Source organism: Panthera leo, chromosome D2, assembly GCF_018350215.1.
Source record: "Panthera leo isolate Ple1 chromosome D2, P.leo_Ple1_pat1.1, whole genome shotgun sequence".
NCBI lineage: Eukaryota > Metazoa > Chordata > Mammalia > Carnivora > Felidae > Panthera > Panthera leo.
Window position 1 is genome coordinate 34,816,313 of NC_056689.1, and position 14,752 is coordinate 34,831,064.

Sequence of the window (14,752 nt, forward strand, 5' to 3'; positions counted from 1 at the left end):
CAATCTGAACTAATTAGATGGTATTCATAAATTATAATGCTGAATAGATGAATCAATTTATTATAAGCGTATGGATTATGGGAACAATTGATATTTCAAGTGAATCTGTTTGTTTAATCTCTGTACCCAATGTGGGACTTGAACTCATGACCCCAAAATCAAGAGTCACATCCTCTACCGACTGAGCCAGCCAGGCACCCCTGAAAAGAGTCTTTAGTAATATTCATTTCAGGAAGGTTATATAATATATAAAGGTCTTAGATTTCATTGGCTTAATATAAATTACTTCTGAATCTTACTATTAGACTTCAATGCATTATTCAGGTAATACTTTAGCATCAAATGACTGAAGAGATTTTTTTTTAATTAGGAAATGTTGTTTTGTATCCCTTACTCAGCATTTTCTCTTTGTTAAGGAAATACATAAGAAGCTTTGAGTTTAATATTTTGTCGTTAATTTTGAGATGGAAAACTGAGTATTTTTTCATTTTAATTTTGTCACAGCCCCGTGCCGACCCCATTCCGATATGTAGCTTCTGTTTGGGGACTAAAGAATCAAATCGTGAAAAGAAACCAGAAGAACTCCTCTCTTGTGCAGATTGTGGCAGTAGTGGTAAGTTGGTATTTTTTTGTATAGTTGCTCCTCTATAACTTGTATGCTATTTATATCTCTATCAAAACTGCATTTGTTTTTTAAAGCAATTATTTGGTAATAGCATAGGCTTTAAATTTAATAAGTAAGTGCAACTAGAGAGGAAACGTGTGTTTATATTAGCACTGACATAAAGGTACCATGTATGTTTATATAGTAGTAGTAGTAGTATTAATATTTATAATTAAGCTTTGATTTCATACCAGCATTGGTAACTCAGTGTGGAGTATTTTGCAGGAAAATTCAGTGTAGAGAATTCTATGTTTTCAGGCTGAATACAACTAGAATCGCTTGTTTTATATAATAGGCAGTCTCAACTTAAGAGATCCTGGAGTTGGAATATATAGTGTTTCAGGTCATGACACCTACTGGTGAGATACAATATTACAACCCAGCTCTGTGTGACTCTGAATGAAAGGGACAGTGTTCTGGAAACTGCAGGACAGAGTCAAGAAATCATCAGGCATGAAAAAATTCAGATTGCCTAGAATAAGATAGGAAAAGAGTGGTCTATAAAGAAGGCGATGTTGAAATCAAGGAATTGCTGGGTAAGGACACTGGACCAATCGTTGGCAAATTGTAGTATTCAGGATGCTGTCAAGTAGCTGTCACCTGTGCTTTTTTCCTCAATCTGAGTTTTTAAGACCACATCTCCAGTTCTAAAATGGAAAATAAAAGTCAAATTGTGCTTACCAAGCCGGTCTTCCTTCTTGCTAATTAGATGATAGTTGCCTACATTCTCTCTTTCTCTCTCTCTCTCTCTCTCTCTCTCTCTCTCTCTCTCTCTCTCTAGTTGTATGTATGCATATACACACACAGACCCTCCAGCCGACTGAGTGGCAGTTAATTGGATTAAAAAAATAATCTCTGTTAATCTTTAAATTTCCTTCTCTCTGTTCTTCTCTCTTCTATCACTTTTCCCCCACAGTGTTATTTTAACATTCATAAGCAAGTATTTCTGTAGTTATAATTATCTTTAAGAACAACAACAAGACTGCAAAAAGCCACAGAATACCGTCATTTAGGAAATCAGTATAGTGTAGTGGTTAAGAACAAACTCAAGAGCCAGCCTTGCCCCAGTTCCTGTACATTGAGTTAGTTACTTAACTATTTTGTGCCTTGATTTCATCACTAGAAAATTAGATATTGGTAGCACCTACCTCTTGGATTTTGTGGGAGTTCAATGAAAGAACACAGGTAAATAGCCTAGCACAGGGTCTACAGTAACTATGGTAAGTGTGCTGTAAATGTCAGCCATTGTCATTATTTGCCATGTTTGCTGTTGTCCTTGATTGCTCCAAGTAATTTCAAATCTTATCACCATTTTTGACAGCTGTTTGATGGTTGGATAGAGGAAATGTTTCATGCTGAGGAATGACAGTGTTGTGTAATGATTCTCCCTCCTCCTATAAAGGTTTAACTTGGTAGGCTGTATGTGGTTCTGCAGTTTTCAGGACCCTTCTAGGAAGGGAGAGCCTTGGAAATAAGACATTTCAAACTCTGCCTGAGAAATGCATTCTGACAGTCTTTTTGATGGGCTTTACAGATTCATTAAAATTCTTTACCTGCCCATGGTATCATGGATAGTGACAAAAGGGCATGGAAACATTATCTGTATGTTCAGTTTAATAAATTTCAACCCTCCAATCTCCCTGTTTTATCCTGGTAAAGTAGTCCCTCACTCATCACTTCTGACTCTGGAGTTTCTTTTGGGTTTTCTTTTGGGTTTTCTCACGAGGCTCATTCTGAATGAATTATTCTTTTTCTTTTGGGTTTCTTTTGGGTTTTCTCACGAGGCTCATTCTGAATGAATTATTCTTTTGTTTAACTGCCTGATCAGTTTAGTGGTGTTCACTTGTCTAGGGTTTACCCTTTGTTATTTTTAAGGTGGTACTTTAAAAACTACCTTCACTGGTTTTTTTTTTTTTTTTAGTGTATCTATTTGTCTGGATGCCGAGACAGATTAAAAGTGCACTTAAATGTGGGAAGAAAAGTTCCCTTCATATATTTCCTTACCTCTGCTGATACACTTACTTGAGTTGATAAGGAATTTGAGATCATTATCTACCAGATCATAACTTCAAGGCCTCCTTCACAAGGTATAAAGGTGTAATTCTAAACAGGTAGATCTTAGATTTTCTGATGTAATCAATCTCCTTCGTCTTTCCCAGATTGAAGACCTGCCAAAGGAGAGGTTTGATCTCCTTTATACTTTGAGGTCACCGAAATTTTTTCCCCCTAAAGTTTCTTATTTTACCAGGGTATGTAGGTGTAATGTTAGGTTTTCTCTTCAAAAACACTTTTGTTTTCTCTTTTAACAAATGGAGAATGGACTAAGGGTACTGTCTGGAAGGCTTATATAACTAGGGTCATTTTGTGAGCCGGCCTTTCCTCCTCCTTTCAGGTAGAAAAAGCCAGAGGCTTTGGAGTCAAGGTATGGGTCATGGCAGAAATTCAAGCCCTTGGGGGCATCGTGTCCCTTTGTTTAGGATAGAGGATCTCCAAGAGCTGCTCTGGACTCCACCATGGGGACTGGCTCAGTGTTGAGGTTCACCTAATATTCCCTTCAATGTGCTTTGCCAGTCTGGATTTAGCTACTTTAGTCAAAACAACAACAACAACACTGTTCCTAGCTCAGGGCGATGCATTGTAGACATTTACTTCATCTGGTACATCAGAGGAGTAGACTTTGTTATTTGCTACTCTTTAAATAGAAGAATCAAAATAAAATATGGGTCTTCTTTGGAGAGCTTGGGGGGATTCTTGTAGTTATAATGTTCTGTTGTGACACTTGATAATTATAGAGGAAAAAACAATAACATAGGCTGGCATGGCTCAACAGTACCCTCTAATAATGGTAGAAACCCCATTGTCACAGTCCAGTCCAGTTTCTCCAATGGGAATTACAGAGTGGTTGGTACCCCTAGTTGGCCTTATGGAAATGGCCACTATCTTACACTCAGAAGAGTCCCCTGGTTCTAGGATTGAATTGAAACTGTTTGTAATGATCAAAGGACTCCCTAATGTAAAATGCTCATGTGAAAAAAATACCCAAAGCAGTATAAAACCAGAAAAAGGAAATATAGATGGCAGCCTATAAGGAGGATCATTCTTAAATGTGTTTCCCATATGTGCCTTTTGGTTTGTAGTGCCTCTGTCTGAAGTACCATTTGTATGATGTCACACTTAAGCTCTGCTTAGATTTCATAGATGAGAGTAATAAATGTTTCCTTCTCCTTACATCATAAAGTAAGCCAATTAGAAATGTCTCTATTTTTAAAGTGGCTTAGTGCTGCAAATGGGCAGTACTTTATTTAACTATGTTTTTCCTGCTGAAAGTTCCTTTGAGAAAATAATTCAGGTTTACAGACAGTAAAAATAAGAGGTGAGGTGCCGAGTGCACGGAGCCCCAAATGTGGTTTTCCAGTTTTCTGCTTGCTGGCTGTGTAAGTGCAGTTTTCATATCTGTAAAATGTGGAGGGTGATGTCTGCAGCCCTGCACCCATAGCGCTGTTGTGAGCATCCAGTGAGATAATGATATGAAGATTATCGGTAACTATAAAACATTACACAAGCATGAAGGATTATTCTAACCACTAATACGAATGAGGGAATCATCAGATAGTCTTCAGGTCTTTAGAAATGTTGGGACTAGGAAGTGATTTTACTTGACTTTCATGGATCAGCCTACTTTGAAATTAACACTGTTATATTCTCTTTGCCTCATTAAGACCAAATTATCTTTAATTAGCTTCACATAAGTATTAGATATTATACCAAATGAAATTTTGTGTCTGCTGCTCAGATTGCTGGGTGGTTAAATCTTACTTACAGATGAGTTGTGTGCATGTGTGTTTTCAAATTAGCAAATCTAAGATAAGTGTACAGTTCCAAATTACAGCTTTATTCTAAGTGGAAGCTCATGGAAACTGGAGACAGAGGCCGCTGTGATGCAGCTGGGAAGGCAAGAACCACACCTTTGTACAGTAAAGGGAGCACAAGCTGTGGCATCAGATGTCATTCTGCCCTCAGACCTGAAGTCTCTGCTGGGTTTCTTTAATTGTGTGTTAACCCTGAACAAAACTTGCCTGCCTTCTTCTCCCAGACTGAACTGGTAGGTGCAGTATGCAGATAAGTAGGTATATAAAGAAAGATCACTCGTTTCTTTGGGTCACTGTGAGAAAATTCCCAGGGATTGGTTGGTTAGTTATCCAGTTTCACACCAAGTCGATACTGATTGAATGATTAGGTTGGGAAGGAGACCCTTGACTACAGAGAAACCTAAAGATGGACTCCAAAGAGGAATACATAGATTGGAGGAGGAAGGACTGATGAACCCCACCTTCTCCAAGCCCGCAGCTGGATTGATTATCTAAGTGCAGAAACTTTGCTCATGGCCTTTTATTTCACTGAAATTGTGCTTGTTAGGATTAACAGTGACTTCCATGTAGCAAAATCTGAAGGTCACGTTTCAATCTGTATCAGATTCTAGTGCACATCTCTCAGTTGACACCAAGTAGTCCTCAGCCCCGTGTGGCCTGTTGAGAATCTTTTTCCTTAAGTGTTCTTTTCCTTTGGCTTCTGTGATCTCATATTCTCTGTGTTTTCTGTCACCACTTCCTTCTCTCTATATTTTTTGTTAGCTTCTTTGTCTCTATCCATCCCCTAAATGTTTCTTCAGGCTTCTGTCCTTAGCCCTGTGCTTCTTTGCTTCATAGCTTCAGATACTTAGATATAAATGCCTCCAGAATTTCTCCACTTGGATGCCCTGTAGGCTTTGCAGAGTTAAGTATCCCAAACAGGCTATCAACCTTGCAGTGCCCCTGCCACCCCAAAACAATAAACACTACGATAACAACAGAAATCTCAGCAAACTGACTTCTTTCTTCTCCTCAGGGATTTCCCATTTCAGCGAATGGCTATTCAGTCAGTTCCACAAGCCATCCTGTGTTCTATTCTCACACGAAGGAATCGCTGAAAATACATGGATTCTGTGTCCTAATTTATATTACACATCCTCAGTAAATCCACACACTCCCACCAAACCCGCTCAGATCTGCTATTATAATAACCTAAATATAATCTTGACTCTCTTTCCCCTCCTCATCTATTTTCCATGCTGCAAGGCTAAGTGAAAGTTTTAAACTTTAAATCTATTCACAGATTTAGTGGCTACCAATTACCCTTAGGAAAAATCCAAATTCTTTAATATAGTCCCCAAATCCTCTTCAGATTGGGCTCCTGTTCGACCTATTTTGCATCACTACCCCCACCCTGTATATTGTGCACACTAGTTCTGTTGAACCTTTCTTTTGTGAGTGTGCCGTGTTCCCCTGTCCCTCAGCACATTCTAGCTTCTCCCACCTTGCCCCTCAACTGGTCCCATCTAATCCCATTCATCCTATGGGTCTCTTCTGTAGGAAGGTGTTCTTCTAACCTGCTAGATTCGCCCATATCTCTGAGCTGCCCATTGTCACATATTAGTTCTAATTCTTATTTAATGTGTCTCTTTCCTGCTACACTATGCCTGTCTTGTCCTCACCCTGTCTCAGATGGACAGATGGTTGATCAGATAGCCAGTCCGAGGGTCCCAGTGTCAGAGTGTTTATTAGTTTTCCATTGGTGCTGTAACAAATTACCACAAAGTTGTTGACGGAATTCATTTCCTTGGGTTTGTTTCTAGGACCAAGACCCCCATTTTCTTTTTCTTCCTTCCTTCCTTTCTTTCTTTTTAAATTTTTTTTAATGTTTATTTATTTTTGAGAGAAAGAGACAGTGTGAGGGGGAGAGGGACAGAGAAAGAGGAAGACACACAATTAGAAGCAGGCTCCAGGCTCTGAGCTGTCAGCACAGAACCCGATGCGGGGCTCAAACCCCTGAACCGTGAGATCATGACCTGAAGCTGAAGTCGGATGCTCAACCAACTGAGCCACCCAGGCGCCCCGTCTGTCTGTTCATTTTCTTTCTTTCTTTCTTTCTTTCTTTCTTTCTTTCTTTCTTTCTTTCTTTCTTTCTTTCTTTCTTTTTCTTCCTTCCTTCCTTCCTTCCTTCCTCTCCCTCCCTCCTTTTCTTTTCTTTTCTTTTCTTTTCTTTTCTTTTCTTTTCTTTTCTTTCCCTTTCTTTCTTTCTTTCAACAAATACTTGTCTATATGTGTGTATATGTGTGTGTGTGCATATATATAATATATTATTTTAATTCCAGTTTAGTTAATGTACAGTGTTATATTAGTTTCAGGTGTACAATATAGTGATTCAACAACTTTAAATATTACTCAGTGCTCTATCAAGGTAAGTGTACTCTTAATCCCCTTCACCCATCCCCCCACTCACCTCCCTTCTGATAACCTTCTGTTTGTTCTCTAGATAGTTAAGAGTCTGATTCTTGGTTTGTCTTTTTTCCCCCTTTGTTTTGTTTCTTAAATTCCACATATGAATGAAATCATAGTATTTGTCTTTCTCCGACTGACTTATTTCACTTAACATTATAATCTCTAGATTCATTCATGTCATTGCAAATGCCAAGATTTAATTCTTTTTTATGGCTGAATAATATTCTCTCATACACACACACACACACACACACACCACATCTTTATCCATTCATCTATCAATGGTCGCTTGGGCTGCCTCCATAATTTGGCTATTGTAAATAATGCTGCTATAAACATTGGGGTGCATATATCCTTTCAAATTAGTGTTTTTGATTCTTTGGGTAAATACCCAGTATTGCGATGACTGGATCATATGATAATTCTATTTTTAACTTTTTTGGGAACCTCCATGTTTTCCACAGTGGCTGCACCAGTTTGCATTCCCACCAACAATGCACAAGAATTCCTTTTTGTCCACATCTTTGCCAACATTTGTTGTTTCTTGTGTTTTTCATTTTAGCCATTCTGACAGGTGTGAAGTGGTAACTCATCATAGTTTAGATTTGCATTTCTCTGATAAGTGATGATGAGCATTTTTTCATGTGTCTGCTGACCATCTCTATGTCTTCTTTAGAGAATTGTCTATTGGTGTCTTCTGCCCATTTTTTATTGGATTATCTGTTTGTTGAGTGTTCAGTTGTATCAGCTCTTTATATATTTTGGACACTAACCCTTAATCGGTTATGTCATTTGCAAATATCTTTTTCCATTCAGTAAGTTGCCTTTTAGTTTTATTGATTATTTCCTTCACTATGCAGAATCTTTTTATTTTGATGTAGTTCCACTAGTTTAATTTTGCAATTATTTTCCTTGCCTCAGGACACATATCTAGAAAAATATTGCTACAGACAGTGTCAGAGAAAGTACTGTCTGTGCTTTATTCTAGGATTTTTATGATTTCAGGTCTCACATTTAGGTCCTTAGTCCATTTTGAGTTTATTTTTGTCAATGATGTAATAGAAAGTGGTTCAGCTACATTCTTTTGCATGTAGCTGTCTAGTTTTCCCAGCACCATTTGTTGAAGAGACTATCTTTTTTCCTATTGCATGTTCTTGCCTTCTTTGTCAAAGATTAATTGACCATATAATCATGAGTTTGTTTCAGGCTTTTTATTCTGTTCCATTGATCTATGTCCATTTTTGTGCCAGTACCATATTGTTTTGATTACTACAGCTTTGTAGTATAATGTGAAATCTGAAATTTTCATACCTCCTGCTTTGTTTTTCTTTTTCAAGATTGCTTTCACTATTCAGAGTCTTTTTTGTTTTCATACAAATTTTAGGGTTGTTTATTCTAGTTCTGTGAAAAATACTACTGGTATTTTGTTAGGGATTAGGATTAGGTTAAATCTGTAGATTACTTTGGGGAGTATGGACATTTTAACAATATTTGTTCATCCAACCTGTGGGCATGAACGTCTTTCCATTTCTCTGCATCATCTTAAATTTCTTTCATCAGTGTTTTATAGTATGCAGCGTAAAGTCTTTCACTTTTCTTGGTTAAGTTTATTCCTAGGTATTTTATTATTTTTGATGCAATTGTAAATGAGATTGTTTTCTCAGTTTCTCTTTATTCTGCTTCATTATTAGTGGATAGAAATGCAGCAGATTTCGGGGGCACCTGGGTGGCTCAGTTGGTGAAGTGTTCGACTCTTGATTTCCGTTCAGGTCATGATCTCATGGTTTGTGGGTTCAAGCCCCACATGTCTGCACTGACCGTGTGGAGCCAGCTTGGGATTCTGTCTGTCTGTCTCTCTCAAAATAAGTAAATAAACATTAACAAAAAAAGAAATGCAACGGATTTCTGTACACTGATTTTGTATCTTTCGACCTTACTGAATTCATTTATCAGAACTAGTTGTTTTTTCATAGAATCTTTTGAGGCTTCTATATGTAGTACCATGTCATCTACAAATAGTGAAAGTTTTACTGTTTCCTTACCAATTTGGATGCCTTTTATTCCTTTTTCTTATCTGATTGCTATGGCTAGGACTTCCAGGACTCTGTTGAATAAAAGGGGTGAGAGTGGACATTCTTGGCTTCTTCCTGACCTTCGGGGGGAAAGCTCTCAGGGTTTTCTTGTTGTTTTGTTTTGTTTTAAGATTTTATTATTTTTTTAGTAAACTTTCTGTCCAACATGGGGCTTGAACTCACAACCCCATGACCTAGAGTCATATACTCTACCAACTGAGCTAGCCAGGCACACTCAAAACTCTGTTTTTCACCATTGTGTACGTTAGCTGTACCAAGATCCCCATTGTGTTGTTGGCTGTTAGGTGAATGACATTCCCTGCTTCAAAAGGCCACCCATATTTCTTGGCTTCTGGTCTCCCCTTTCTTCCATCTTCAAAGCTAGCAAAACTGGGTGGAGTCTTTCACATCTTCCTTTTATCATCTCATTTTACTAACCCGTCTGGGTTAGTCTGGAAAAGATGCTTCTGTTTTTAAGTACTTCTTATTAGATTGGGCCTACACATATAACCCAGAATAATTTCCTCATCTCCAGACCTGTACCCTTAGTCATATCTGCAAAGTCCTGTTTACTGTGTCAGGGAATATAGTTACAGGTTATATAGGGATTACAGCATAGACATCTTTGGGGGGCATTATTCTGTCTACTACAAAGCCCATAGTTTTTTTTCTCCCACAGAGAAAAAGTTTTTACTTCCTCCAAAAATTATTTTTACTGGTTTGCGGTTTCATTGGTATTTTTTTAATTTTAAACAGTATTCCTTTGGTTTTGCTAGATAAAACTGCTGTAAGCGACTATGCTTCATATGTATTCATAATAAGAAAGAATGAGTGAATAAATACACATTATTCTTTCAAATCTGGTTGACCGCACATCACAAAACAAACTCCAAAAAGACAAACAACTATGAATTGTGTGAGCAGAGGGAACTTACATTTTAGAGGGAATTGTTGAGTTTTTGGAATGGGTAAATAGGAGGTAAGGAATTTCATTATCAATAGCATTTTTTGTCCTTTATCTAATTACTATAATTGTGTAGTGGTGTTTCAAGCTCAGTTACAGTCTTTTGTGTTAATTTAAAGTGGCCGTGAGAAAATAAAATGGAAATGTTTCTTCATCCCTCAGCATCCTTTACAGAATCATAGAAATTTAGAGCTGGAAGGGATCTATGGCCAATTCTCTTGAGCTAAATAAAGGTAAGATTGCTGCCTAAAGGGAAGATAGGCTGAAGATTTTAGAATTTGACAGGGTAGCTTAAATGGTAGTTTTGAGATATAATAGTGCTTAAAGTGAGAGAAAGCAATAAGAGGAGGAATATTCCTTGCTCTTGATTGACAGTGGCTGAAATCCTTTAATTTTTAAAATGTGTAATTATTAAAAAGTATTTTCCATAGGATCTTGGTGAGAATAAGTAGTAAACTAAAATAAGATGTGAATTACCTTAGTTACTGGATATTAAGCTAAGGTACAAAAGCAGATTTAAATGTAGAGAAATTCAGTGCATGAAATTGAGGTCATATGTGCTGGTGATGTATGACTTACAGGAAGTAATAAAAAGGGGGGGAAAAGAAGTAAATGGTATACTTTTAAGCTGATGGGACCCATTTTAAGTGTGGAATTTAAATTGCTGTTCTTTAAAACTTGAGTTCTTACCCCCATAACTATATGGGGGGGGGGGGTGAGGGAGAACCCTGATCACAGTAGATCTCTCCCCTCTCCTTTCAGAATACACTTCTTAAAGTAGGCAAGCAAGCTGTCTTTGTTTGCTATTCCTGAGCAGAAAGAGGTGATTGATACCATTTTTATATATTTAAACTTCCTCCCCCTGTACTCATTTGAATGAGAGGAACCCTTCTAAAAGAATGGTGTCATAGGTTAAATGCATCTGCCTGGGTGTCTCTGAAGCCTGAGTTTGTAATCCTATGACAACATTTTATTTGCTCAACATCTTAAATACAGATGTTTAGAATTTTTTTTTTTTTTTTTTTTTTTTTTTTTTTAGCTCAGGAATAGTGTGCTTTTATTAACGGTATTGATGATTGATTTTGAATGTTTTTACTTCAAAAAGCCAAATCTCCTAGTGGGTGGAATTTTATGAAGCACCTGTTAAGCTTTAGGGAGGAGGACCTTTTTGGCAGCAACCCAAAAAACATATTTAAACAATGAGCCTGCCAAAGTCAGGAAATTATAAAACAGTTTTGAAATTGCAGAATCTGCTTTTTTTATTACCCTCAGGTTTCTTTTGCAGCTTGGTTATAAGTTCTTTCACATGGGATTTACTAATGTTCTTACTATTTTAAGACCAGATTTAGAAAAAATAAAACCAGGTTTAGGGATCTCAGGTTTATGTGATAAAAGACCATCACATTTTAAACTGAACTGCCTTCCAAAGAGACTAGGCTCACACTCCCAAGCCTTTTGGAGGAATCTATTACTCAGTGTAGGTTGGGTGGCTTCCTCGAATGGTGTTGCTGCTTAGGGTCTCAAGTTTTGCTCTGTGAAGTGAGTGCTGCTAGATAAAGTGTGCCCAAAACTGTGTGGAAAAGGTGAGCACTCAGAAAAATGGGGGAAACCTGCTGAGGGTGTTCTTCTTGGCATATTCCATTTGACGTGGATCTTCCAACTTCTTAACTCTCAGATTCACAATTTCTGCTTCTACTTTCAGAATTTAAGTTCAAGGACCAGGGGCAAGATGGCAATAGTATCTTCTTTCTATATCCCAGCAATGGGGTATTCTCTGTATACTGTTGGTTTATTATTATTTTTTTTTTCTGGCATTTATAGTTGTATTATTAAGCTGCCCATTTTACTTAGCTGTCATTTTAAGTTTTATGATTCCAGTATACAGAGCAGGAATTATTTGAACTTCCGTAACTCCTCTCACCATCCAGCACACCAGCAAACTTTGGGTCATTGGTGGCTGATGAGGAGGGCCAGGGCAAGAGGTTAACAGAAGGCACGGGAATGAGAACATGATTTGAGCATGTTATCTTCAAGTTCTCCAAGACTTTTGATTGGAACCTGGTATAAATTTGCCAAATTTCTCTTAAAGAATCATTTGTATAATCACTCAGTTACATACAGGGGAAAAAAGGCAGAGAGGGAAGTATCATTTGGATTCTCTGATCTTTTTGTATTTTCCAGTTCTTTAGGTCTTTAACTGGCATTATCACTATCTATGAACAATGAGGGAATGGGAGTTTAAAAAAATCTAAAGCACCATTCCCATAAAGCAATTTGCTTTTTATTCTTGTAGGACACCCATCCTGTTTGAAATTTTGTCCTGAATTAACAACAAATGTAAAGGCCTTAAGGTGGCAGTGCATCGAGTGCAAGACATGCAGTGCATGTAGAATCCAAGGCAAAAATGCAGTAAGTATGGCTTTCAGTAGTCCATCTCCAGGTAAATTGCTAGTTCTCAGTGTTAAGGTTTGTCATTCTTGTAGACAGTTGCTGTTTTCTATTTGAAGATTTAAATACACGTGATTTCAAGTTTCAGCAGGGATCATGGTACCCCTTCGTTATATTTAATTACTGTTAAGCAGATAATAAGAGAATTTGTGGCCTTTTACAGTTAGTTGGTTTCAGTCTCAACGACTCTCTAATATGTTATCTTACAGGATAATATGCTTTTTTGTGACTCCTGTGATAGAGGATTCCATATGGAGTGCTGTGACCCCCCACTTTCCAGAATGCCAAAAGGTGAACTTTTAAAACATAGTAAAAATGTGTTTTATTACATACTCATTAGCCTTGTCCAGCTCAGAGGGATACAGATTCCTTAAGCACTTTTTCATCCCTTCCACCTTCTTATACTTGTGGGTTTGGCACATGTTGTGAGCAGAGAAGTGTAAAAGCATTTAGTTTATGGGTAATGTAATAAAGACTCTAATTCAAGCACAAGGGTAAGAAAGAGACCATTCCTTTCCCAAAACCATTCCCTTATTAGGATCAATTTAGATTAGGTAGGTCAGAAGTTTCGAACACTCTCCATGTTATTCAGTACCATGCTCAGAGGTGAGAAATCACCTATTTTCCATAATGGTTGTAATGATGTCTCCAAATTCCTACGAAATGAGCTACCCCCATTTTCTTGGCCATTAGTTGATAATTTGAACATGAGCATCGGAACTATTTTATATGGGTATATCCATATGGAATATGGACTTTTGTCTCTGTCTCAGTCTCCTTTCATCATTTTATAATATATTAAACATTAAAAATAACTGCCATATTACAAAATTTATTCATTTTTATTGTGAAAGATTTAGTAAATACAGAGTGGCAGAGCAGAATAAAAAGAACAGTCCATTAGGAATTCCCTCTCAGCTCGCTACACACCTTTAAAAAGAAACAGAACATTTTATACATGTTTTTGTAATCTTTTGTTTTTTCCATCTTTATAAGATTCTAACATCCTGACATCATTAAATGTTCTCCTAAACACAGTTTTCAATGAGTGCATAGAACTCCATAGTATAGATCTGGGGTAGCAAACCTGTTGACTATGGGCCACAGTTATACTTTGTTGGTACATATACATATACATATACATATACATATACATATACATATACATATATTTTGAAGTCTTCTTTAAAGGCATTACAGGTGAGCTGATACAATATTTTTAAAATTTTGAATTTGCTTCCTTTAGGTGGAGTATGCATGTTGCCCCAATCTCACTACTCCCTCTTGTCTTGAATTCCAGCTTGCTTCAGTTGGGTGGCTCCTGAACATATTTGATTTTGCAACACCATGTATAAACAAATCATAAGTTACTTAACCCCCAATGGTGGATATTACAAATGTTTTCAATTTTTTCTATCCACAATTATTTCCTTAAGATAAATTCCTAGGGGAGGAATTGCTGGATCAAAAGCTGTGTACATGAAAGGTTCTATCAGTTTTCAGACAGACCACCAGTGTGTGAGAATATCTGTTTCCCTGTATTGTAACCAACACTTACCATTACTCTATTTCATTGAGTCTGAGACACATTTTATAAAAAATCAGATGCATTTTATAGTCCATAGTGTCTCATTCTTGATGAAATACAGTGGTATTATTTACAATTTGTACCAATTTGATACAATAGAAAAAAGGTCTGATTCTTTTTTTAAGTAATGACATTGAACATATTTTATGTTTGATTATTAGCTATTTGTATATCATTGTAAAATGCTTGTTTTTACCCATTAATCATTTTTCTGTTGGGGTTTTAACCTTTTCTTACTGATTTCTAGAAGTTCATTATATTTTTATATAGTCCAGTCCATGAATCTTTTTCTTTATGGCTTCAGTCTTAAACGCCAGTCATGCTTAAATTAAATAAATAACCACATATTTTTCCTGGTACTTGGTAACATTTAATTTTGTCATAATATTCATCTGCCTAGAATTTATTTTTATAAAGGATAAGAAATAATTCTTTTCCTTCCATATAGATGGTTATTTGTTCTGTCACCACTTCACTGAGTCATTTCATCCTTTCCTCACTGACTTGAAATATGACCTTTTTGATAGGCTAAACTTCTATAGGTTTCAGTTGTTTTGGTATAAAAATTCTTATCCAGTGACCTGTTTCTCTATACCAGATGTATAGTTTTAATTCTTGTAGCTTCAGAGTCCTTAAAAATTTTTTTTTAATTAAAAGTTATATTTTATACTGATTTTTTTTTTAAGCGTGGAAGATTTC

General features: G+C 36.7%; 1 protein-coding gene across 8 annotated transcripts in view; it reads left to right on the forward strand.

Moving 5' to 3' along the window:
* Positions 1-14,752, forward strand: part of KAT6B (lysine acetyltransferase 6B) — a 201,213-nt gene that overhangs the window by 132,406 nt on the left and 54,055 nt on the right. For 5 of the 8 annotated variants that reach the window (XM_042909120.1, XM_042909119.1, XM_042909118.1 and 2 more), the window contains exons 4-6: positions 505-613; positions 12,311-12,426; positions 12,675-12,756. In XM_042909120.1, the coding sequence (XP_042765054.1) occupies positions 505-613; positions 12,311-12,426; positions 12,675-12,756 (307 nt within the window). Of the gene's footprint in view, positions 1-504; positions 614-2,588; positions 2,752-4,540; positions 4,767-10,179; positions 10,251-12,310; positions 12,427-12,674; positions 12,757-14,752 lie in introns of those variants that run through there. The other 3 variants (XM_042909122.1, XM_042909124.1, XM_042909123.1) reach the window with 3 other exon arrangements.